This window comes from Pecten maximus, chromosome 2, assembly GCF_902652985.1.
Source record: "Pecten maximus chromosome 2, xPecMax1.1, whole genome shotgun sequence".
NCBI classification, from domain to species: Eukaryota; Metazoa; Mollusca; class Bivalvia; order Pectinida; family Pectinidae; genus Pecten; species Pecten maximus.
The window spans coordinates 26,073,450-26,099,997 of NC_047016.1; the positions used below are offsets into that span (position 1 = coordinate 26,073,450).

At 35.0% G+C, this 26,548-nt stretch overlaps 1 protein-coding gene across 1 annotated transcript; it reads right to left on the reverse strand.

Annotated features, from left to right (window-relative positions):
• Positions 1-625: 625 nt before the first annotated feature.
• Positions 626-24,230, reverse strand: LOC117321647. The gene is made up of 4 exons (XM_033876153.1): positions 23,973-24,230; positions 10,368-10,504; positions 8,975-9,834; positions 626-5,615 (listed from the first exon to the last, which is right to left on the reverse strand). Exons 3-4 carry the CDS (start codon positions 9,525-9,527, stop codon positions 5,503-5,505), a joined length of 666 nt encoding a protein of 221 aa, XP_033732044.1. The 5' UTR covers positions 9,528-9,834; positions 10,368-10,504; positions 23,973-24,230; the 3' UTR covers positions 626-5,502.
• Positions 24,231-26,548: the final 2,318 nt, after the last annotated feature.

The following is a 26,548-nucleotide window of genomic DNA, read 5'->3' on the forward strand; positions in this document are numbered from 1 at the left end:
GCTAGAGTAACGGTTTCGTTTTGACATTCTCTTCTTTTTAAACACGGTTCAAAATTAGCACCCATCTCCGAACTACATATAAGAAACAGTTCACTATTAACACCCTTTCCGAAGTAAAAATAAGAAACAGTTCACTATAAACACCCATCTCCAAACTTAATATAATACATTTCACTATTAACTTCCATCTCAACAATTTATATAATACAGTTCATTAAAATAACACCCAGCTCTAAACAAGATATAAATAAGACAGTTCAGTTCCTTAACACCCGTATCCAAACTTTATATAATATATTTCACTATTAACATTCATCTACAAACTACATAACGTAGGACAGTTCACTATCAACACCCATTTCCGAACTATATATCATACACTTCACTATTACACCCATCTCCGATCTATCTATAATACATTGCACTATTAACACCCATCTCCAAACTATAAATTAATCATTTCACTATAAATCCCCTTCTCCGAGCTAAATATTATACATTTCACGATAAACACCCATCTCCAAACTTTATATAAAACAGTTCACTATCAACACCTATTCCAAACTTTATTTAATACAATTCATTAACACAAATCGCCGGAGAACATACAAGTCAACACAAGGTCGTCATTAGAAACCAATTTATTGTAAAAAAAACAACAACATGTCCATCAGTAAGAAACATACAAATCATCTACCACTGTCGGCTGATGATCCAATGTGTCGACATGTCTTTCGTATAACCTTGCATTTGCGTACTTATCAAAATAAACTTCTCTTCCTTCAGTAATCATAGATGACATTTTCTTATAAAAATCAAACAACTGCGGCATCTGACTTCGGCTTGTGCTTACAAAGACACCAATTCAACCTACAATAACGAACCTTTCGAAGGCGAGACAGCACAATTCCTAACGCTTGCCAATTCCTTCAAAAGGTATTAGGCATACATTGTGATATTTGCAAGATACCAATCAAACATATTAAACAAGAATGAAAATTATAGCACTATTTGATAAAGGTGTTTTCATTAATACAATCACAATGGTGAGGATAAATATGGCTCCATCGGCGTAAGTTAGAATATACATAAAACCCAACGTTGATAGGATGTAGATCAAAGTTATGGCACTGCATACAAGATATACCGTGGTACAGATACAAGTATATATCAAAACAAGTAAAGCTAGTTACTGTACAATAATGCCTAAAACATTTTGCAAGACGATATCAATCTATGTAAAATTCAATTGTGTCATGTTCATGGATTTAAGTTGGTTATAGCCATGCGTGAAAATGTAACTGTGCATGATTGTATACTGTTACTGTGGCTAATGCTCAAGTTTTAAATAAGACGATGTCGCAGGTATTACCTACATGCCCTGGTTTGCTCCAATATCTCTCAAAATCCCCTGCAAGCTACCACAACAAGAGGGATTGATATCATAAGAAAAAACTTAGATCATATTATTACTGCAGCATATTGTTCTGTTATTTGTATTAAACACTATTAATGTAAAAATAATTTCGACTTTACGTTGTAAAAAATAATGTTATGAGTTAAGCGCTTATGTTTCATCTGTTCAGAAGAGTATCAAATAATTAAATATCGAACATCTATTCAATGACAATAATTTCGAAAAATGGATACTTAAGCAGTTTTTAGTTTGGTTATTAATATGTTAACTATATCTTGTAATATGCTTTCTTAAATCGAAAAAAACACCCATTTCCTATTACCACAATATCGACAGGCATGGATAAGCCCTGATATAAATAGTTCCATGTGCAAAATTTCAAACTTGATGGTCGTCGCATTTTAATACAGAGAGGATTACGAAGCTAGGTATAACAAACTGACGAAGTGTTTTGTAATGCTAGGTATAAGTAACTGACATATTGTGTTGTGAAACGCTATGTATAACAAGGTATAAGTAACTGACATAATGTGTTGTGAAACGCTAGGTATAACAAGGTATAAGTAACTGACATATTGTGTTGTGAAACGCTAGGTATAACAAGGTATAAGTAACTGACATAATGTGTTGTGAAACGCTAGGTATAACAAGGTATACGTAACTGACTGATTGTGTTGTGTAACGCTAGGTATAACAAGGTATAAGTAACTGACTGATTGTGTTGTGTAACGCTAAGTATAACAAGGTATAAGTAACTGACATATTGTGTTGTGTAACGCTAGGTATAACAAGGTATAAGTAACTGACATATTGTGTTGTGTAACGCTAGGTATAACAAGGTATAAGTAACTGACATATTGTGTTGTGTAACGCTAGGTAAAACAAGGTATAAGTAACTGAGATATTGTGTTGTGTAACGCTAGGTAAAACAAGGTATAAGTAACTGACATAATGTGTTGTGTAACGCTATGTTTAACAAGGTATAAGTAACTGACATATTGTGATGTGTAATGCTAGTTATTGTAAACTGACTAAATGTTTGTGTTACGTTAGGTATAACAAACTAAATGTATTGTGTAATGTTAGGTATGAGAAACTGACTAATTGTGATGTCAAACGCTAGGTATAAGATACTGACTAATTGTGTTTTGTAACGCTAGGTATAAGATACTGACTAATTGTGTTTTGTAACGCTAGGTATAAGATACTGACTAAGTGCGTTTTGTAACGCTAGGTACGTTTTGTAAGGCTAGGTATAAGAAACTGACTAATTGGGTTTTGTAACGCTAGGTATAGGACACTGACTAAGTGCGTTTTGTAAGGCTAGGTATAAGATACTGACTAAGTGTGTTTTGTAACGCTAGGTATAAAAACTGACTAAGTGTGTTTTGTAACACTACGTATAAGAAACGGACTAATTGTGTTTTGTAACACTAGTATAAAAAACGGACTAATTGTGTTTTGTAACGCTAGGTATAAAAACTGACTAATTATGTTGTGCTACGCTAGGTATAACAAACTGACTAAGTGATTTGTGCTAAGTTAGGTATAACAAACTGTCTTAGTGTTTTGTGTAACGCTAGATATAACATATTGTGTGTATAAAATCACGAAAAAATCTTATCTCTGTTTTTGTGACTTATTATAGAAATCTTAACTTTGTTACAATATTAATAGGTATATATGTATACACAATTTATCATATTTGTGTAAAACAATAATAACCTCTATAAGACATTTCTTCCAGGAACTTTGTTATCAATGTATACTTAATATGATATATAAATAGTTTACATAATGACAATAATATTATCTTAACCTAAACGCCATATAAGTAAAGTGTATAAGCCGAAAACTGCCTATTAGGTAAATGTTGTCAAATATTTTACATGAGGGGCAGTTTTAGGCTTATATCTTACTTGAAACATACAAAATATCACTAAAATAACAATAGATGACATCACAACTGTGTTTTGACATTTGTTTTCGTCTGTACCACATTGTTTTAAAATCGTTTACCTAATAACACAATTCTCAACATGATGTTCATTTTATTTAACTAAAAAAGCGGTGTCGAAATAATTGGTAACTTGTAAGTTTTATAGTAAGCGTTTCACGTATGATTTTGCTAATGTTGTCTGTTTTGAGACATACTTTCCGCATTAGCAAACATTAATACAACAAAGAATACTGACATATTAACGAAACAATAATTCAAACTCAAAATCGAAAATCAGAAATATAGATTCGCATGAAGACCCTGGAAGTATTGCAAGGATAGGACCAGGCGCTCCGCTGAAGTAAGCGTCTGTTCTGCTTCATGGACAACACCAACAATACAGATCTTGGTCAATTCAGGGGTGAGTCACATTCTCAAAATGAAAACTAGGATGGTGATAAAGGAACCACCAGGTATATCAACTAGCAGCGAACACGTCTGACCTTATATTACATCAGGATATAGGATATTTTCAAATGAGATCATCACTCAGCATAACGTAGAAATGGGAATCAATTATTTTGGAACTGTTAGTTTAATATCCGAACTATATTCCTTTGTAAAGGTATTTTTTTAAATAGAAAATTACTGCTATTTGAGATGACTTCACCGAAAAACAAAACCGCCATTATCACTATGTTATGTATTTGTTTCTTTTCCTAATTAAGAAAACTCATCAAATGCTATAGAGGGATGCTTTTCTTCACATTTCAATTTTGTTTCCAGTCAATAATTTGGTAAATTGTGTACTTGCTCTGATGATCATTGTTAGACAACACTAAATCCATGTATCGTTATCGTTGCAAATCACATCACCAATATTCCATAAATCAGCTCGATGATATTCAAGCGACTATAACTGTAAAATCAACGTTGAAAAATATCATTAAGAGTAATATTTAAAAAAAAAAGATGTATCATAAAAACTAAGACTTAATTTCCGCTTAAGTATGAAATGTACAACAGTCTGTAACCATGTTTTGAAAATACATAAATCAGTGCAAAATGATAACGTTACAATTCGGTAGGTACTACAGGATACATATATGTTACCGCTCGTAAGCAGAACGCTACACAGACTCGTCACTGGCAGCAACGTAACTCCATTCGGCTTTATCCAAGTAGCATTCTTTACAAACATCAGCCGAGTCAAACTTTGTTTTAAAACTCAAAATCAAAATTATTAAGAATATTTTCACGTTATAGGCAAGTGCATGGCAATATCTTTAATCGTTTCACTATTTATAAGAAAAAGTCACCGTTAGTGTTAACTCTACAGTTATAGTGGCTTTTTATCTTACAACATACTTCATTATGTACAACGTCTGACAAATGTTGATAAAGAGTATCAAAAAATAGTATACATATGTATTTTAATATCTTAAATGTTCCGTATGTTTAGTCACAATGTTTTATCATATTTAGGTACGCATTGGTTAATGCAGTGCAAAATTCTGAACGAAATATTCTTACAGTTTACTTACACCTAATTTTTATGGGTGAAAAACATCACTGAATCACATTTGGCCTGATTGATTATGGTAATCAACATCATCTCATCGTCGAGACGAAATCCAGTGTAGATGAGAGGTATCACAGTTCTTACATAACATCAACATGATGAGAATACACATACACTATTTGATAGTCTTCGCTGTTGCTCTAGACAAATATAACGAATTCACAAATGTTAATAAATATAACATTGAAAAGCTCACTGATGTACATATTTAGAACTGCTTCACGGATATTACATATTTTACTTGAGACCGCCTTAAGCATGCCGCATAACAATAATCGTTACAAATGGATACACAATAACATATGTTTAATATGTGTTTTACAGTTTGCAAAATATGGAAATGACAATATAATGATTCGTTCACCAGAGGATGTATCAGACACGTCTTGTTATTACTTGGTTGGAAGTTGATTTTACATAGCGACGTGTGATAACTGGTCTATGATGAGTGGGAGCATATACTCCGTGATAATTCTAACAATTTCCACATGTATGAGTAATCTGTTTATCAAGAGAAGTATATCACAGTATTGGTGTGAACATTTCACATAGCATCCTCCTCTACTATAAATCAGTTCCTCCTTCAATCAACGTTGAATTTTGAGTGAAGTTAGGCATTATCGTCGTCATGGTAACAGTGGATTCAGATGGTACTCGGAGGTTGTTGGCATCTCTTACTGCAGAAAGAAATTGCAAAACACAATGACAATAATACTGTTACAATAATGGACCGTTTGATGAGGTCAGTAAGTGCAACAAAAGTATACCAACGTGGTTGAAAAATATTAACATGGGGCGAAGGCTGCGGTCAATTTTTTTCTACCAGATTGACATAACATCATATTGACCGAAACCTAATGTCCCTATTTTTCATGTTACATTTGTACATATTTATCAGTTATTAGTTTCCTTGGGTGAAAATCTAAGAAAATAATATTCCGACAAAATACCTGATATTTATAAACATGTTTACTTTTGTTAATGGAGAACAAAAAATCAAACCTTTAGCAAACAAAACATATTAGTTAGACAATCTCAAATTATCCCTAAGGACGCCGTGGGAAGTATGTTTATTTATCAATGAGAAATGCATGCAGAGTGTAATAACAACACAGTCTTACATATCCCCTATATAATACACGCTGTACGTGGTCTGTGGTTATCCTAGGGAACGAAGTAGAGGTATATCATCTGAGAATTCCGGTAGTATTCTATAGTGAACACCAATTATTCATTAAACTGGGAACTTTGATGATATTCATTATATATTCGTTTGATTAAATATACTGCAAAGTCATGCAATAATGTCGTCAAACCTAGATAGGGTGTTGTGAGTGACGTCAGTCAATTGTTCTCTACAAAATATAAATTTGATTTAGTTTGTTTTATTAAACGTCCTATCAACAGCCTTAGTCATTTAAGGACGACCTCACTGTGTGGTTTTGTTTAGTTTCAGTATTGTTTAACAGCCTATCAACAGCTATAGTCATTTAAGGACGTCCTCCCTGTGTGGGTTTGGTTAGGTTGGTATTGTTGAACGTCCTATCATTTAAGGACGACCTTCCTGTGTGGGTTTTGGTAGGTTTTGTTTTGTTTAACGTCCTATCAACAGCTTCAGACATTTAAGGACGACCTTCCTGTGTGGGTTTTGGTAGGTTTTGTTTTGTTTAACGTCCTATCGACAGATATAGTCATGAAGGACTATGTGTGCGAGATGCATACATGAGGTGAGTGTGTTTGTGTGTTTTGGCAGGCTGCTTCGTTTATATAAACATCTAGTGATTTACTGCCATACTTGCCGCCACTTAAGAAGATATTAGTCTACTATACTTGCATCATGCACTTATCAAACATGAAATGTTTCGATTTTTTTCATGGTTGCTCACAGGAAGGCAATTTTCACTCGCTCATATTTTTTTCAATATTTGTACGTCAGTAATGTAATGACGCCAGATTGATGGAACTGCACCGTTTCACATATAAATGGGAAACATACGTTTGATGTCATATGTCAATCTACACTTTGACGCGATGTGATTGTAAGATGTCTGGCAATTCCATTTGGATACATATTGATTTCCTACTAGTCCGATACAACAATCTGCTACATAGTAAAGATCCGCACATAGCCTTGGAGTCAACAAGGAAGGATCCTACCTTACTACAATGTGTATCATATCTCCGTAAAAAGAATGTATTTCACTGAAGCATTTCAACATATATATTGAGGTTACACAACGAGTGGTTGTTGGATATGAAATTTATTTCATACGAGTAAGTTATTTTTTAAAAGTTAAAATAGACACGAGCTTTAGCGAGAATTTATTTCACACTCGTAAGTTATTTTTTAAAAATTACAAAAGACACTCGCTAAAACTCGTATCATTTGTATTTTTAAAAAAATATCTAACTCGTGTGAAATAAATTCCATAGCCAACAACCACTCGTTGTGATACCTCTATGACTTTAACAAAACAGATAAACATACTCTCCCTCTGGGATGTAATATGTAGGTTTAACGTTAAGAAACAAATAAACATACTCTCCCCCTGTGATGTAATATATAGGTTTAACGTTAAGAAACAGATATATGTACTCTCTGTGAGATGGAATATAACCTAATTAACTCTAACAAATATATACACTCTCTATCTGAGGTATAGTATAGCCTTAATTCTAACAAAACTCGTATATATGCTCTGTGTGTGAAATGTTATAATATCATAGTCTTACAAAACATTGGTATTCTGTCAGGAGATATAAAGACTAACATTACACTAATCACGTACTACATAAAGAAGCATGTAAGATATAACAGCCTTATAATAGGTTTGGCCAGATTAAAGTGGTATTGCTACCTCAATCTGTGGCAATAAAGTCTCCCTATATAGTTATAAGTTTGTAGTATAGTCAAATTAGCTATTCTTTACAACCATGAATGTGCTTCCATAAAATGTTTACAGAGTTAAGAGCCAGGAAACCCAAAATAAACTGCTTTGAATACAATACAGACATATTAAATTCCTCCTTTATCGATTTAAATTGTTTCCATATGCATACCGACGCCTTCTGTCTAAAAAGCCTCAATCGGTCGTGTGTCATGTTCCGTTGGCAATATTGTATAAATTGTAAACCGGTATCTGAGAGCCATGTGTTTTGGTAGGCAACACAATACTATATATTTCTAACTAGCAAAGCTATTTTAGGAGCTGCTTTCTAATGATAAGTCAAAAGAGACAAGGATAATTTAAACTGTATAAATCAATGTTGGGGTATGTCCCCTTCTGTCATATAATCCTGTATATGGATAATATATCTGTATTGTTTTATATCAAATATACATGAGTGGATGTTGAGGGGTTTCCTTATTTAAAGAGTTCCCTACATCTTTAATGTCGTCAAATATGAAAAAAAACTTTTCCCTTTCTGTTTTACATAACCCTACATTATGATTTATTCAAAAATAATTGAATGTCACACGTTTGTACCTATCTATTTTACATGCTGAGAGGTTGTCTGTTTTAGCTGACATGTTTCAGACTAGACTTAATAATGCTAACACTTTTAAGATCATCAATAATGTATATCGACATTATACCCAGAAACAGATAAAACAATTAAAAACAAGGTTGTAATGATTAAAATATCTTACAGTATTCTATTGTACAAGACTGTTGTAAACTTATATTGGTGAAATAACATTTAAATAATACAAATGCGCATGGATCTTTTCAGTGGAAAAATATTTGACCGACATTAAAGGTTGACACACGTGTTATCGCCATAAATGGCCATGTGACAGGTGTATAAACAGAAACCTATCTAAACCTAATTTTAACACTTTTAGCACTGGACACACATCCCCGTGTTACCAGTTCACCAGGTGCAAAGAGACCTACTCCTCTGCATACATATTTATATATCATGAAGAAATTCTAAGGATATTCTTCCGAAGTATTTCACCCTATTTTGTTATGCTTGGTTTTGTTTTGGGGAAATCAACACAAACGTTATGGAGAGAGTGGATGATACTTACCGAGATCATCAATATGATCGGACATGATGAGTGAGATCATAACCAGAAGGACACTGACAGTGAACATCACACTGGACACAATCATAACAGTGCGGGCAATAAACTTTTGTCTTTTTGTCTTGGCCTCGACATGGATGTGTAAGTTAGCAGCGTGCTGTCGATGTAGGAGAATATCACTGAATAGAGTTTGTGCGACCACGGGGTCAATATAGTAGACATCCTGATGGTAGTTATCGTACGAACCATCTGTTATTATCTCGATATCGTCCTCTGTCATAGACACTCCTTGCCAATGCAGGTGGTCACATTGCGAATGAGACGGATCCTGGTCCACCAGCATGACACTCTGTGCGGACCAAGCTTGTTCTGACAGACATTCCATTTCGGATGTTTCTGACCATTCTTCATTTTCTTCGAGGACTAGTCCGGTGTCCTGTCGCGACAGTTCGGAAGATTCATCCGTGTATTTTTCAGACATGGTTGCCTGGCTACACGTGCATTGACACTCGCCCTGACACTCGCCTTCCGAGAGAAGCTCACTTGTCTGGCTCATTGTTATACTGATACGGACAATGTTGCTTTGTTCAGCTCTTATCCATGATTACCAAAGGTGAATTAAATCTAATAACGGTTGTCCCTTGAGTACAAAACAAGTATTCAGCTGATATGATTAAAACGTACTCGTAGTCAATTTTTCAACTGCTTTACGCACTTTATGCGGGTTTCATTGCTCAGATATTGAAAAAAATAAACCCATTCTTAGATTTCCTAAAAGAAAATATCGATTTCTTCAAGCATCATGTATCCATAACGTACTACCACAGAGTTCACTTGGTTGAGCTTTCCTTATGCATATCGATCTGCAACAGATAACACTCCAACTGTTAGAAGATTGCTTCACACCTACAATAGTTCTCATTAACATTTAAGCAGGGGTAGTGCATACTTTCCATCGACACTAATTTGTTGTAATGTTTTGGTGAAACTGTATTCCGTCATTAGTGTACAAGGTTCACAATCGGGTATATGTATTTGCACAGCAAGCTTGTTTGCAATTATACCATGTATTGTTTACTATCATATGTGTCTAGTCATGAATGACAGGTGTTTATACGTTTCCGTTATTAGCTATGTAGTTCTAGCACATTACCAATCGAATCGCTATAAGCTAGTTAATAAATTATGGCGCTGTAGAACAGACAGCTTCAGATGTATAGAGAATATAATGTAAAGCTTCGTGGCGGGTCCTTGAACGATACGTTACATGTAGTAAAAGTGAAAAACTTACTCATCTATAAATACGTTTTCTTCGACAAAGGATTTTATATCATCGTAACAAAAATAGCATCTGCGCTATGCAGTAATAGTGCGCCATTAGAAAGTTAAAGCTTACTGGCTGGTGGCTGTTTTCGTGTCTGTATCGAGCGGTAATTTGATGGACAGCGTTCCTAAGTGGGAAGTATCCAATACATAAAGCAGCAGTAGGCGTCAGGCATGCTCGTATGAAAGCATTTATCTATCCACCAATATCTGAAAAACAATTATCGATTAAAATATTTCACGAGAAATCAATATTTCATTTAGGAAAACAGTATAATTTTCATTGTTGATACCATATTAAACAAACTGAAGCTTTAACATTGATATAAATCTGTACACATCGAACCATAATTTTGGCTTATTATCACAATCGAATGGAGTCCTTTACGTGATATAACTATGTCTTAGCTGTTGAACGCGTCAACTGCGTATGGCAATGTTGAACATAATTATTGTTCATGTTTTTATCGAGTGGTTGATATTTCGGGGAAATTTATGCGTACGCAAAATATAGAATTATTCTTTAAATGAACTGTTACAGTTTACTGTTGCTAATATGTATCATATTAGCATTCACAAGCTGGTACGGTTATATAGGGTATATAAACCGACGCAGCAATTTGTGAAGTGTTACAGCTTCACATGAAAGACTTATGGCACTGACACCAGTCAAAAGTTGGATGGCTGAATGACTGATAACGTTTAATTCCGTGTTTTTTTTTCAATTCAAAGTGTACAGGAACATTTACACATACAAAGTGCTGACTGTTGATGTCAGTGTCCTAGAGGACAAATTGATGTTTGTCATGAACGATATAGTTTATAAGGCAGTTGTATGTTTGTCATCAACGGCATATAGTCAATGAGGAAATTGGATGTTTGCCATCAATGACATGGTTTCTATCGGGCAAGTGGATGACTGTCACCAACGCTATGTAGTCTACAGGGCAATTGGATGCTTGTCACCAAAGATATGTAGTCTACAGGGCAATTGGATGCTTGTCACCAAAGATATGTAGTCGACAGGGCAATTGGATGTTTGTCACTAACGACATGTAGTCTACAGGACAATTGGATGATTGTCACCAAAGACATGTAGTCTTTAGGGCAATTGGATGTTTGTCACCAACGGCATGTAGTCTGCAGAGCAATTGGATGCTTGTCACCAAAGCTATGTAGTGTACAGGGCAATTAAATGTTTGTCACCAACGACATGTAGTCTATAGGACAATTGGATGATTGTCAACAAAGACATGTAGTCTTTAGGGCAATTGGATGTTTGTCACCAACGGCATGTAGTCTGCAGAGCAATTGGATGCTTGTCACCAACGACATTTAGTCTATAGGGCAATTGGATGCTTGTCACCAACGACATGTAGTCTGCAGAGCAATTGGATGCTTGTCACAAAAGACATGTAGTCTATAGGATAAGTGGATGTTAGTCACTAAAGAGATGTAGGCTATAGAGCTATTTTAACGTTGTCACCGAAGACATGTAGTCTAAATGTTCGTCTTCCCCCCGTTGTGCCGAACACGATGTTGCTGAACTTGACAATGGCGTGTTATGTACGCAATCTACGTCAAATCTTTATTTTCCATGTCCGGACGGCCAAATCCCGTCTAAACACAGATATTCATATTAATTGAGAATAAAGCAAACATTCATCAGATTCGAACTGTGCCTGCTTTACTTAAGTCATAACACACGAATTCCATTGTCTGTTACATCCTCCTAGTGAATCCATCCTAAATCCATCGCATCACACAGAGAGGTTTAATTGTCAGATAAGTTGTAGGCATTCAATTTGCAACATGATAATACATGTATTTGACATTACGTGGATACGGAATTGTCATCCTTGGATATGCATTATTCATAATAACATACAGTATTTCCTTATCATCAGATACGTCTATTCCCAGACGTCTGTGATTATTCCTGATATCGTCGGTATACTACGTTCTTATGCGAGTTCTTTCGTCTTTAGTAGGATGTAATTATTTTTTCGATCAATGACTTAGGATTTTGTTATAGAAATCTAATTCTACTGAGTATAGTATATTTCCATCAAAGTGTATTTCCACATTTAAAGTTAGTAGTCAGTGGGTTTTATATAGGTGTATCAGCACCACATTTATAAGACATATACCTGTCTATTGGTGGACAATACATACATATTTGTTTCTTTGCAGATTTAGACTTTTTTCCCCTGTATGATTCATAAAGTGAAATAATGTGTGATATCATACAATTATACGTGTAAATCGTTATCTAAATTAAGTTTACATCGTGGCAATTATAGTCAACCCAAAATGTTATGCATAGCAGCATATCATTGGTTAAAAGCATATTGAACATGCGTATATGATTGTTTTTGCAATTCAAACGAAAAACATTGAATTGGATAATTAATCACCGTTTACACATTTATATATTATCCGTACAAAACAAACGCCACTCCCTTATGAGTCTCAGACAGTAGCAATGATATCGTTACCATGGTGACAACGTGTTTAAGGTTACCATTTGTCAGTTTGTAAAACAGTTTGTTTGAGAAGCGTTGACTTGTATTGATTTTTTTCAAATATAGATTATTTTCAGTTGTGCTATTGTATATAATACAAGTGATAATCTCATTTGAAGGGTGTCTTTCATCAACACTTTTCACCCACCAGATAATTAACAGGAAACAATATGTGTTCATACGAAAAGAATTAACAATATTCTGTTTGAAAACATTGAGTAAAACGATGATTGAAAAGTCACTGGTACTTAATAAATCGTCACCACAGTCTGGTCCCTTTTTTTTTTACTACAGATGAGACCACAGTGACATCATTTCAGTACAGATGAGACCACAATGACATCATTTCAGTACAGATGAGACCAAAGTGATATCATTTCAGTACAAATGAGACCACAGTGATATCATTTCAGTACAAATGAGACCACAGTGACATCATTTCAGTACAGATGAGACCACAGTGACATCATTTCAGTACGGATGAGACCACAGTGACATCATTTCAGTACAGATGAGACCACAGTGACATCATTTCAGTACGGATGAAACCATAGTGACATCATTTCAGTACAGATAAGACCCCAGTGACATCATTTCAGTACAGATGAGAGCATAGTGACATCATTTCAGTAGAGATGAGACCACAGTGACATCATTCCAGTACATATGAGACCACAGTGACATCATTTCAGTACAGATGAGACCACAGTGACATCATTTCAGTACAGATGAGACTACAGTGACATCATTTCAGTACATATGAGACCACAGTGACATCATTTCAATACAGATGAGACCACAGTGAGATAATTTCAGTACGGATCAGACCACAGTGACATCATTTCAGTAGAGATGAGACCACAGTGACATCATTTCAGTACAGATGAGACCACAGTGACATCATTTCAGTACAGATGAGACCACAGTGACATCATTTCAGTACAGATGAGACCACAGTGACATCATTTCAGTACATATGAGACCACAGTGACATCATTTCAGTACAGATGAGACCACAGTGAGATCATTTCAGTACAGATGAGAGCACAGTGACATCATTTCAGTACAGATGAGACTACAGTGACATCATTTCAGTACATATGAGACCACAGTGACATCATTTCAGTACAGATGAGACCACAGTGAGATAATTTCAGTACGGATCAGACCACAGTGACATCATTTCAGTACAGATGAGACCACAGTGACATCATTTCAGTACAGATGAGACCACAGTGAGATCATTTCAGTACAGATGAGAGCATAGTGACATCATTTCAGTACAGATGAGACCACCGTGACATCATTTCAGTACAGATGAGAGCATAGTGACATCATTTCAGTACAGATGAGAGCATAGTGACATCATTTCAGCACAGATGAGAGCATAGTGACATCATGTCAGTACATATGAGACCACAGTGGCATCATTTCAGTACAGATGAAACCTTAATGACACCATTTCAGCACAGATGAGAGCATAGTGACATCATTTTAGCACAGATGAGACCACAGTGACATCATTTCAGTAAAGATGAGACCACACTGACATCATTTTAGCACAGATGAGAGCATAGTGACATCATTTCAGCACAGATGAGACCACAGTCACATCATTTCAGTAAAGATGAGACCACACTGACATCATTTCAGCACAGATGAGAGCATAGTGACATCATTTCAGCACAGATGAGACCACAGTAACCTTCTCCTAACAATTTAATGTGACTCAAAGTACAAGTACGTCCAAGTGTCTCAAATTCAACAGTATTACCCAAATGAATTTTGTAACATACTATCTTGAAATTAGATAATATTGATAATATACTTTTTCAGCTTTGCCAAGTCGCCCCTCGTTTGTATGATATTGATGATATAACGTTAAGCTTTGCCAAGTCGCCCCCTCGTTGTATGATATTGATGATATAACGTTAAGCTTTGCCAAGTCGCCCCCTCGTTGTATGATATTGATAATATACCGTTATGTTCTGCTAAGTCGCCCCTCGTTTGTATGATATTGATGATATAGCGTTAAGCTTTGCCAAGTCGCTCCCTCGTTTGTATGATATTGGTAATGTACCGTTAAGCTTTGCCAAGTCGCCCCCTCGTTTGTATGATATTGGTAATTTACCGTTAAGCTTTGCCAAGTCGCCCCTCGTTTGTATGATATTGATAACTTACCGTTAAGCTTTGCCAAGTCGCTCCCTCGTTTGTATGATATTGATTATTTACCGTTAAGCTTTGCCAAGTCGCCCCGTCGTTGTATGCTATTGATAATATACCGTTAAGCTTTGCCAAGTCGCCCCGTCGTTGTATGATATTGATAATGTACCGTTAAGCTTTGCCAATTCACCCCCTCGTTTGTATGATATTGATAATATACCGTTAAGCTTTGCCAATTCACCCCCTCGTTTGTATGATATTGATAATATACCGTTAAGCTTTGCCAAGTCACCCCCTCGTTTGTATGATATTGATAATATACCGTTAAGCTTTGCCAATTCACCCTCTCGTTTTTATGATATTGGTAATTTACCGTTAAGCTTTGCCAAGTCGCCCCTCGTGTATGATATTGATACTTTACCGTTAAGCGTTGCCAAGTCGCCCCCTCGTTTGTATGATATTGATACTTTACCGTTAAGCTTTGCCAAGTCACCCCCTCGTTTGTATGATATTGATGATATACATATATTGTCCCCTCGTTGGCATAATACAAACAACGATGCCGTGGTCAAATATAAGGGACGTAAATCGTACATTTAAGAACTGAATTGTTACCAAATTGTATTATACTGGCGATATGAATAAATTAGGGTGACAGATAAATATTTCATGTCGCCCTTACGGCGGGGAAAATATGTTTACATTCATAAATATTTGTTTTATTTACTGTAGCTTATGACGCGTTTGAATTTGCCGCTTAAAATATCGCTGACTTCATCAAGCGCAAATACCGAAACATCCGATATTTCCAGAAAGAGTAATATAGTACTGTTGTTATTAATAGCAAAGCACCTAAAATGGTTTTTGCACAAATTTTGCATCACCATATATTCCATATATATTTGTAGATATCGTTTAATAATGACACATAGGCAAAGGCAACACAGAATGGAATTATAAAGAAATGACATTCGACATTTTGTGAATAAGGTTGAAGTCTCTCTTAAACTTTCTTTTATCTTTGGAAAGTTATAGAGAAAGCAAGATTTGGATTAAGTGTAATAGTTTTCAGTTTGGAATTTTGAAAAACTGAAGGCAGCATGTCTTGAAATTCAGTCAGTTTCAGAAATAAAACGTTCTAAAACAAATTATACATTGTAAATGGTGTAAGTCGTATATGTTATTTCTCCATAAAGCGGGGTAAAGCGAGGTGAATGTTTTAATATTTACATTCTGTGTTGCATTTGCCTATATGTGGTTAGAAAACTAGATAGTAGTTATGAGACTGTATAACAGTGATTCGGTCAGTGTAGGAATACAGCTCCAGGTGCTGTAGGTTAAAAAGCATTCTGCCTAAAGAGTTTAAATGCTAGCATTTATTTACATAAGCAACCACAAAAAAATATAATTTTGAGAAATGCAAGACACGGCAACGTTGAAAGTCAAGCGTTTATATATATAAAAAAAAATCGAGAATATCGACATGGTTTCCGGATGTGTATGTATACTGGACTTTAGTGTTGTTATTCACTGATGTCAAAGGTCTAACTTACTCCAAAATCGAGCCCTTGTAATCGAGCCCTTGTGAAGTTGAACATCGTCTGCTAAGTTATGCGACACTGATGTGACCGGTTAGACTAGAATCTGTTTCAAACAAAATATCTTTTAAATCATTTTGAGCTACTGTCAAGAAGACTTTCATTTAGAACTTAATTAAGAGCAGATATTCTTCTGAAAAATAACGTAAATCCAGTCGATAGAAACATAAGTGTTTCAAATGAAACGAGTCTATCCGGTTCAATACTCGTTCAACGCCGTACCACATTTTAATGATAACCGTATATCATTGCGCAGAAAAAAAACATTATAAACAATCAGAAATTATGCAATTATGAACAATTTCACGATATCTTCAAACGTTACGAAATAGGATATGATAAAGCAAAATTTGTGCAAAAAAAACCAACATTTTATGTGTTTTCTATTAGCAACAACGGGAGGGACTATATTATTCCTTCTGGACATGTCGACTGTTCCGGTATTTGATCTTGATGACATCAGTGATATGGTAAGCGGCAAATTCATACGCGTCATAAGCTGCAGTGAATCAAAATATCTTTATGAATGTAAATATAAGCATTGAACTGTTACCAAACGATAGTTGCAGTCGATATGAATACAATTTGGGTGACATATAAATAGAATGTCGCCCGTTATAAGTATCTCATTCATCTGAAACATCAAAATGGTAAAATCATTCGAGATACGACTATGGATAATTTTACTGTCATTACTGTTGGATAGGACAAATATATCAAAATAGGAACATGTCTATACATTGATCGTTTGTGTATAAGCACGGTTTAGATAAGGTTAATCGTTTAAGTAGTGACCTTTATCGATGTTATTATTATAAATAGTGATTTAACAAGATTTTAAACATACACGAGTATACCCGGATGTTATTATCGATTACTATACTAATATCTGACTACCATGCAACATGTTGGTAAATATATATTTTTAATTCCCAAACAGTATTATTGCTATGTTGTGGTACCAGTTCTGAATTGTATATCACGTATGTTGCAATGAAACAACGAGAGTTAATACATTATTCCCTACGGATAATTACCTTACACTGTATTCTCCAGGTCCTAACATGCTAATACAGACAAATATCGAAAAAAACCATATCGTGTCCCAATAGTGACACAAGCGCAGTAGGATGCCACATATGTATAACAGAAGCAATTATCCATAGAGTTCAGTACAGAATTTAGATTGGCAGTAGAAATAGTCCACACAGTTCACAGTACAGTATATGTGACTGGCAGTAGAAATAGTCCATACAGTTCACAGTACAGAATATGTGACTAGCAGTAGAAATAGTCCATACAGTTTACAGTACAGAATATGTGACTGGCAGTAGAAATAGTCCATACAGTTCACAGTACAGAATATGTGACTAGCAGTAGAAATAGTACATACAGTTCACAGTACAGAATATCAGATTGGCAGTAGAAATAGTCCATACAGTTCACAATACAGAATATGTGACTAGCAGTAGAAATAGTCCATACAGTTTACAGTACAGAATATGTGACTAGCAGTAGAAATAGTCCATACAGTTCACAGTACAGAATATGTGACTGGCAGTAGAAATAGTCCATACAGTTCACAATACAGAATATGTGACTAGCAGTAGAAATAGTCCATACAGTTCACAATACAGAATATGTGACTAGCAGTAGAAATAGTCCATACAGTTCACAATACAGAATATGTGACTAGCAGTAGAAATAGTCCATACAGTTTACAGTACAGAATATGTGACTGGCAGTAGAAATAGTCCATACAGTTGACAGTACAGAATATGTGACTAGCAGTAGAAATAGTCCATACAGTTGACAGTACAAAATATGTGACTGGCAGTAGAAATAGTCCATACAGTTCACAGTACATAATATGTGACTGGCAGTAGCAATAGTCCATACAGTTCACAGTACATAATATGTGAATGGCAGTAGAAATAGTACATACAGTTCACAGAACAGTATATGTGACTGGCAGTAGCAATAGTCCATACAGTTCACAGTACATAATATGTGAATGGCAGTAGCAATAGTCCATACAGTTCACAGTACATAATATGTGAATGGCAGTAGAAATAGTACATACAGTTCACAGAACAGTATATGTGACTGGCAGTAGCAATAGTCCATACAGTTCACAGTACATAATATGTGACTAGCAGTAGAAATAGTCCATACAGTTCACAGTACATAATATGTGACTAGCAGTAGAAATAGTCCGTACAGTTTACAGTACAGAATATGTGACTGGCAGTAGAAATAGTCCATACAGTTCACAGTACAGTATATGTGACTGGCAGTAGAAATAGTCCATACAGTTCACAGTACAGTATATGTGACTGGCAGTAGCAATAGTCCATACAGTTCACAGTACAGAATATGTGACTAGCAGTAGCAATAGTCCATACAGTTCACAGTACAGAATATGTGACTGGCAGTAGAAATAGTCCATACAGTTCACAGTACAGAATATGTGACTGGCAGTAGAAATAGTCCATACAGTTCACAGTACATAATATGTGACTAGCAGTAGCAATAGTCCATACAGTTCACAGTACATAATATGTGACTAGCAGTAGAAATAGTCCATACAGTTCACAGTACATAATATGTGACTAGCAGTAGAAATAGTCCATACAGTTCACAGTACATAATATGTGACTAGCAGTAGCAATAGTCCATACAGTTCACAGTACATAATATGTGCCCGGCAGATGAAACAGTGCATGGATAATGACAAAGTGAAACCACATATATTCTATACATTGAATGCTTTCAGTTGAAAACGTGTGTTATTTTGTTGAAAGAGATATAATTAGTGGAATATACTTGTGACATCGACATACTATATATGTAGTGTATTGTCATACTTTGTTGACATCTACTTAATTTAGATTTTTGATAAATATTTCAATTATTATTAAGGTAAATACAAATGTATACTGATACAATTATTGATTTATATACATCTACTTTTATCTTAGTATCGTCACATATTAATCGAAGGAGGTTATCCTTGCTGTATTGGTTGGTAGAACACTTGATTAATACAACCTAGGGTGACTGTGGTATCAGTTCGAGGCCCTCACGGGCTTGTTAAATGCCAGGAAACGGATGACTGTGTCCTTGGGCAGGACACTTTTCTTCAATTGTTTTAGACAACCTGTGATAAGTCTCGCGTATGTTGTTCAGTGAGGTAGCCACTAGCTACAAAAGACTTCGTCTTAAAACTACCTGACCGTCAACGGGATGATAAACCCAGTAAAAGAACATCGAATGGAATATTCGTTAAACTTGTAAATATATTAATTGTGAAATCAGTAAATTAAATGTTATACGAATTAACTTTCACAAAAAAGGTATATCACATTAACATGTACATTAAGATTACATTTACAAATCATATTACTTCAAAATATACACACGTATATAATCAAATACATTGTATTATACATCGTACAATGTATGTTTGTGCTATGCATAACGAAAATTGGCCAATCGATATGCAAACGACAGTTTTAGTGTAAGAATGACGTCAACCAAATTATCTGTATTTATTTGGGTATCAGTGGAGCATGACGGAAAAACAAGTCTTGAATTCAGTCGAGAATCGATCATACCGATATCCATGAAACACAACTGATGTTGAAAACACGATGGTTTATACGACTGCATCTCGTGACACGCAAACGTCTATCTCATTGACAACATGAACTACTTCATCAAATACAACAAATATTTGTACAGCATATATGGAAACTCCGCGTACGTGCTAGCATTAATATACTATTGAAATTGATATCAATAATGAGTTGTTTCCAGCACATGCAAGATAAGACCTACAAGGAATGGTAATACTCGACAGAAAAGATTTTGTCGTATAACACGTGTTTTGTTTCTCTATATTGTAACGTTGAGGCCGATTCGGATTTTCCTGGATGTTCATGCCTTCCATCCCTAGTCACTAAGGCGATTTAATAGGAGAAAAAGGCTGTATGGAATAATTTGGTTCATCTACCAGATACAAAATGCAAAACTTCTGTCCCCTGCATATATCAACAATGTGGCATTGCATTTTGTAGTTTTTTTTCGTTTGTTTAACTTTTATTATATCGCTAAACATATTCAGAAATTAAATGCTACAAGGTAAAATCCTTGTTCAGTTGCCTTGTTGCCTTGACCTAAATACGGCATTGTTATGGAGGCGTACGCAGATAAAACGAGTGTGTCTCTTTATCATAGAGTTAGCTGCAAGGAGACCTCCGTAAATAGGTTTTATGTTGGAATTATTAGCTAAGCTGAAGTTGCCGAACAGAGTTAGAAATTGAATATATTCGTATAACAGTTGACGATATGAAATAGTTTAAATTATATGTTAAGTACAAGTCTGCTGTTAGTTATAACATATAATGATCAATTAAGAGCAATTGAAAGTTCCTAAAGGCATTTATAATGTTCAACAGGAGATACTGCTGGCTGTTAGAGTAGAATGTAACCCGATAATATGGACTTGAATTAGTTTCCCCGAAATCTTCTTCAGGTTGTCAGTTCTTATGGTTTATATGCTGAAAGTTGACACCACTTACTGCATGGTCGCCGCGGTTCGAGGAAGTGTAAAAATGTTTTTGTCTAATTAAGAGGTTTTGATTATTGTTATGATAAAATTGTTTAAAAAGCGAAAAAGCGTATTGTGTATGTATACCTTGAAGGTATGTAATGTCAATGTGTACATTGTTGATACATCCATGGCCAGTTTTGTTGTTTCAGGTTTGTACAGTAGGAAGTTTTACATTTAACTATCTGTGAGACAAAACGAAAAATGGATGAAAACCAAAACGAAATCCACTGTTTAATCAGCATAGAATATGCGCAAATATTGTATTTTACTCTCAGGATATCGCAGCGTTTAGTTGATGCCTATTTGGTTCTCACCAACAGCTACACGTTATAATTATTAAAAAAATGTAGCCTTCATTAATTGATAATGTCATGGTATTATACACACCACACATTACAGAAAACCATTATCTCTAGCTATTACATCAACCGACAGTAGAGAATACGGTGTTTCTGAATCCCAGACGAACACGCTTCACACGTTTAAGGACCATTAGAACCACTCATCTCAACATCCCAGAAATGTTTCTCTATTATAATTTTGATAATATAGCTGGTTAAATTACTCCTTTGTGTAACATTTCGCTTAAAATGCATAGATTACAATCGAGATGTATTGATCGCTCTTTGCGCATCATCAACGATGCGTTAAATTAATTGTTCACAACCTCTGTTTGCTACTTATATATATATATACATTTTTTTCAACTGTGTATAGCACCACTGCTTGGAATTCACTTTAACATACTAGTACTGACCTTGTTACAACAATGTTTACTTCCTCTGATAGCATTGCCACAACATTAATTAAATAAAATATGGTGGTTATTGTCACATCCTCACTTCAATAAACTATGGTAAACAATCACGTGTAAAAACACCTAAAGCAGCATTGTCAGACTAAAGGTTGTTCCTATTTTTTTTTTATTAACGCAATATCTTAATGGCATCACTAATTTCAAATTATTATTCTGTGGAAAAATTGATTGGTGATAAAGTGCGTCTATTGATCAGTTTCTATTTATTCATTTTTACGAACATCTGCTTGGTCAGTTTAAAAGTTGTTCCTATTTATTTCATTAGTGACTAACTACCGTAATGGAGTCACCAATTTCAAATGATTGTACTGTGAAAAAATGTTCGGTGTTAAGTGGCAGCTCTGGTTGTACGCTCTCCAGAGAGATGAGAAAGGCATTGACAGATTGCTAAAGGCCACGCAATTGTGAACTGCTTAGATATTGTTATGACAAAACGGTCTATAAAAACTTCAAATTACATTCAATCTTTGACATTTTTTCTTCAAAACTGGGTTTCAAATCATTATACTTATTTAACAGTTAATACAACAAACTACAGTCTTATTATTACGTGTGTAGACAAAGCAATAGAGTAATGAAATACATCCCCTACTTCAAGCTTCCATTTTTTTGATAAAAAAAAAAAAAAAAAAAAATCTGATGTTTTGAATAACATAACAATGAGCTGATTATTGAGAGGATACAGAATGGCCCAAATCGACACTCCATTTTAGGAGGTTGTCACGTTAGTTCACCAGAATCTCGCTGAAATGGACGATTTGTAGATCAAGTTTAATCCATCACGTATCGCTTATAAAGGGGAACTCAGATTATTTATGTTGGGCGGGCCTGCGGGTCATGGGGTGTAAGACAAGGCTATGACTGCCGTGTTTAGTATATAAATAGGCTCGTACTTATATTTAAACAAAGTGTCGATTTAATCACCAACCATCAGGAAACATGTCTTAGATAATTACATATGTTTGTGATGTCTATACCAGATCACTTACTTTCTTAAACTGTAATATAAATTGTTTTGGAGTAGCAAGGAAATGTTTACTATGTTTTTGAGTAACAAAGGAAAGGCTTTACCGTTAAGTACCTCAGTGATTCATTGCCGAACGCATCGATAAATTAAGAAACATCTGCGTCGAATCCATCCATGTTTTTAATTTCTTTTTGAACCCGAGAAATGATATCCTTTATGACGTTATTTGTTCATGTTTCATGTTTTTGATCAATATAGTAATATCACACATATACACATTCAAGGAATTTTAATTTCACGAGGTATATAACCAGATTAATTCCCCAAACAAACGTGAAATTATATATCCATCTAGATTTCATTTTCATTCTTCCTGAGCTTATTCACTGCGATAGACATCGCTCTGTTATTAACTGTAGCTCTCAGAAATCCGCAAATTCTGATGATAAGAACAAACATGCAATATGCTTCTTCATGATCATACAGTGGCTAATTAGGCTAATGCAGTTCTTTATAAAGAAAATTTTTCTCTACGTCTTGTTTGGGAATATTGCAGGAGCCAGAAGTGAGTCTCGCGATTTTGACGGAGATTTTTATCATTATTATCTATAGTGTATGTTTCTAACCAATCTATACCGTATGAAACTTCTTTTTATCGTGATGATATGTTATATCAGATTTAGATATCAGAGTATGTAATAGTATGATAGAACATGATATGGGTGAAAAATATTAAAGAAGATAAATGTATAAAGCATCCAAGCCGTCGATATTATTTCATGTCTTTAAACCTATAACCTCTACATGTTTTCAAATAAAAGGGAATTCATATTTTGGTATTGATATTTTTAACATCATACATTGAAGTATTTAAAAGAATAGTTGCCATGCCGATAAATCACTATCTATCCTTTGGTCAATTTGGTGTTATAGATATATTCAGAAAATAAACTAACAAAACATTAATCAATACTAAAGAAAACAAACTCTTACCATTTAGACTTTTTGTGTTTGTCCATCGCATCGTTCCGACATCCCAACAAAAATGATGTCAAAAATCGACAGTCCGTCCTTAATTCTTCAATCACACATCAAATGTAAATGAACAATTTGAAACTGGGAGTTGAAAATCGACAGGACCGGAGACAGCACGAAGACCGTGCAGTGTATCGGTGGCCTCGTCCTCCGCGATAATCTTACTACGTTTTACTATATCCCGCCATGGTGTGTAGCGTACTAGCTGTATATTGACACACCAAGTGGACGACAGGTAATGATAATATCAGCTCTTGCAGCCGACAAAAGCTTGGGCACTATAACGATCGAGGCTACATCGCCTCATCCTCTGCGCGTCATCACTGGGGAGAGACTAGCCAGCTACAACGAGAGAACGCCGAATGGATTGGTGTAATGTCCTTCTGGTAAAAAGCTTTAAAGTAAAAATTAACAACCCGGCCTCTAGGTCTGGTAATCAGTGTGTGTATTGATGTGTCGCTGTAACATAAGGGGAAAGCGAGGTTGAAGTGCCTCCTGCTAATATCGATACAAAGATGGGTCGTGTACTGGGAACAAGCTCGGTGCTAATGACATTTTTTGAACAGGCAGTTTCTAGGTTACCCACATTATTAAAGAAGATATATCTCTCATGATTAAATCCCGGCCAAGAACAATATAACGATATTTTCGCCTGATATCTGATTCAGTATAATCTCCGACCTAAGTAGATCGACTAGTAATTGTTGGGAAATAAACGTTTTACAGAATAATTGGCAATTATCTATTAGCAGAGAATCCTACTGAGTGATGTTGGTGAGAAAAGGTGTCATAAAAGTGCCAACACATTCATAGGGATTCATTATTATTGCGAACATGTTTCATCAATGTACAAACGTAACTTTTCTCACTCTCATTTCCTTTTTTTGAAATTTTATGTTATCTTTTTTCAAGAGCTATTAAATCTTACTTTGATTTTTGACTACATACTAAAATGTTCCATCGTTTTTATAAATCCATTTTATTTATGGATGAATTTGCATCTGATACAGCTTTATTATCGCAATAATAAAACTATTAAATACCATTCTAGCAATTAATAACCTTCAATCGATAGTGCATGTTTGAGTCTATATTTTGTAAAAACTGCACGTGAGTTTCTATCACCTTTGAACACCATTTTGCATTTAATGGTATGAAAATCTTTCTTCTTGGAATGTTTGTAAGGATTCCTTAGCAATACAACCTGTTGTCACACGTGAATCAATAAAACGAAAAATAGCCATTTGTTCTTGGGAAATACATGCTGAGTATATACGATCAATAAAAAGGGATAGTTTCTATAGATGGATAATCACTATTGATTTAATCAGGCGTCATAAACAATCTAAAAAATATCAGCATGAAAACAGCTTTGATTCTACAACAACTAGAGAATGATTTAAAACACAGGGTACAAAGATGGTTATTACGCTGATGTTCAGTCTCCGCGTAGATGGTAATGAAATTTGATATCAATTCATTGCAGAGAAAGTCACGCATTTCTGTTATTGTAAATGGAAGTCACAATACAAATTAACTCACTGACGCTAAAGTCCTAATTAGGATATTTACTCGGATATTTTATTCGAGAGAACGACACCATATCGGGTGATAATAGAACAGTAGGATAGCGCAAAGCCTTAATATCAGCGCTCAAAGCAGTTGGAATCAAATAAACATAATTTCAAAACTAAACGGAGCAGCAGAAAGGTAAAGGTTTCTTGCATAAAAAAGTGGAAAACACGAAATCCTTGTCCACGTGTACAAACTCTTTACAATGGTGATGGGGCCGGGACATTATCACTAATATTTCAAATATCTGCCTTTTATCGTCTGTACATACGTGACAGAATACATAAAACCGGCAAAACGCTTTTCTATCCTATCTACCTAAGTAGACAGATCCCTCATCCGGAGAACATTGGCCCAAGAGCGTGGTTTTCCCATCATCATTGTTGTAACAATGCTGATACAATACACTTATAGCACTAAGTTTATCACCTTTCCTGTTTCCAATTGTGCTGATTGAAGTAATTGTATTTTGCTTTCCGCATTTAGTTTCCATTCATTTTGCTCGCATCGTTGGAAAATGTTCTATGTACTAATTATAACTCGGTAATTATTATATAAAACACTATATTTTGAACATATGTATTTAGTCTTCGCACTGGAAAGCAATATTTTCAGATGCCGATTCAGTTTAAATTGTTTACCAGATATGTTAAGGTATTCTGGTCTATTGGGATATTCATTGGTAATCTATGGAGATACATAAAACCCAATAGGTGTAAACAAAACACCTAGAGGTAGAAACTGATTGTTGAAACAAATAGACAACACATGTTAGTATAATTGTCTGTATGCGAGACAGATGTTGAAGAGGATGAAGTCTAGTTAGGAGTTACAGCCCTGTTTGTAACGGCGTGCGTCATCACAAGCCTTTCCTAACATTACTTCTTCAACATGTGGATTAACTGTATCCATAACTGTGTGTCCAGACACACGTATTATACCATTCTTACTTGTTATAAAAT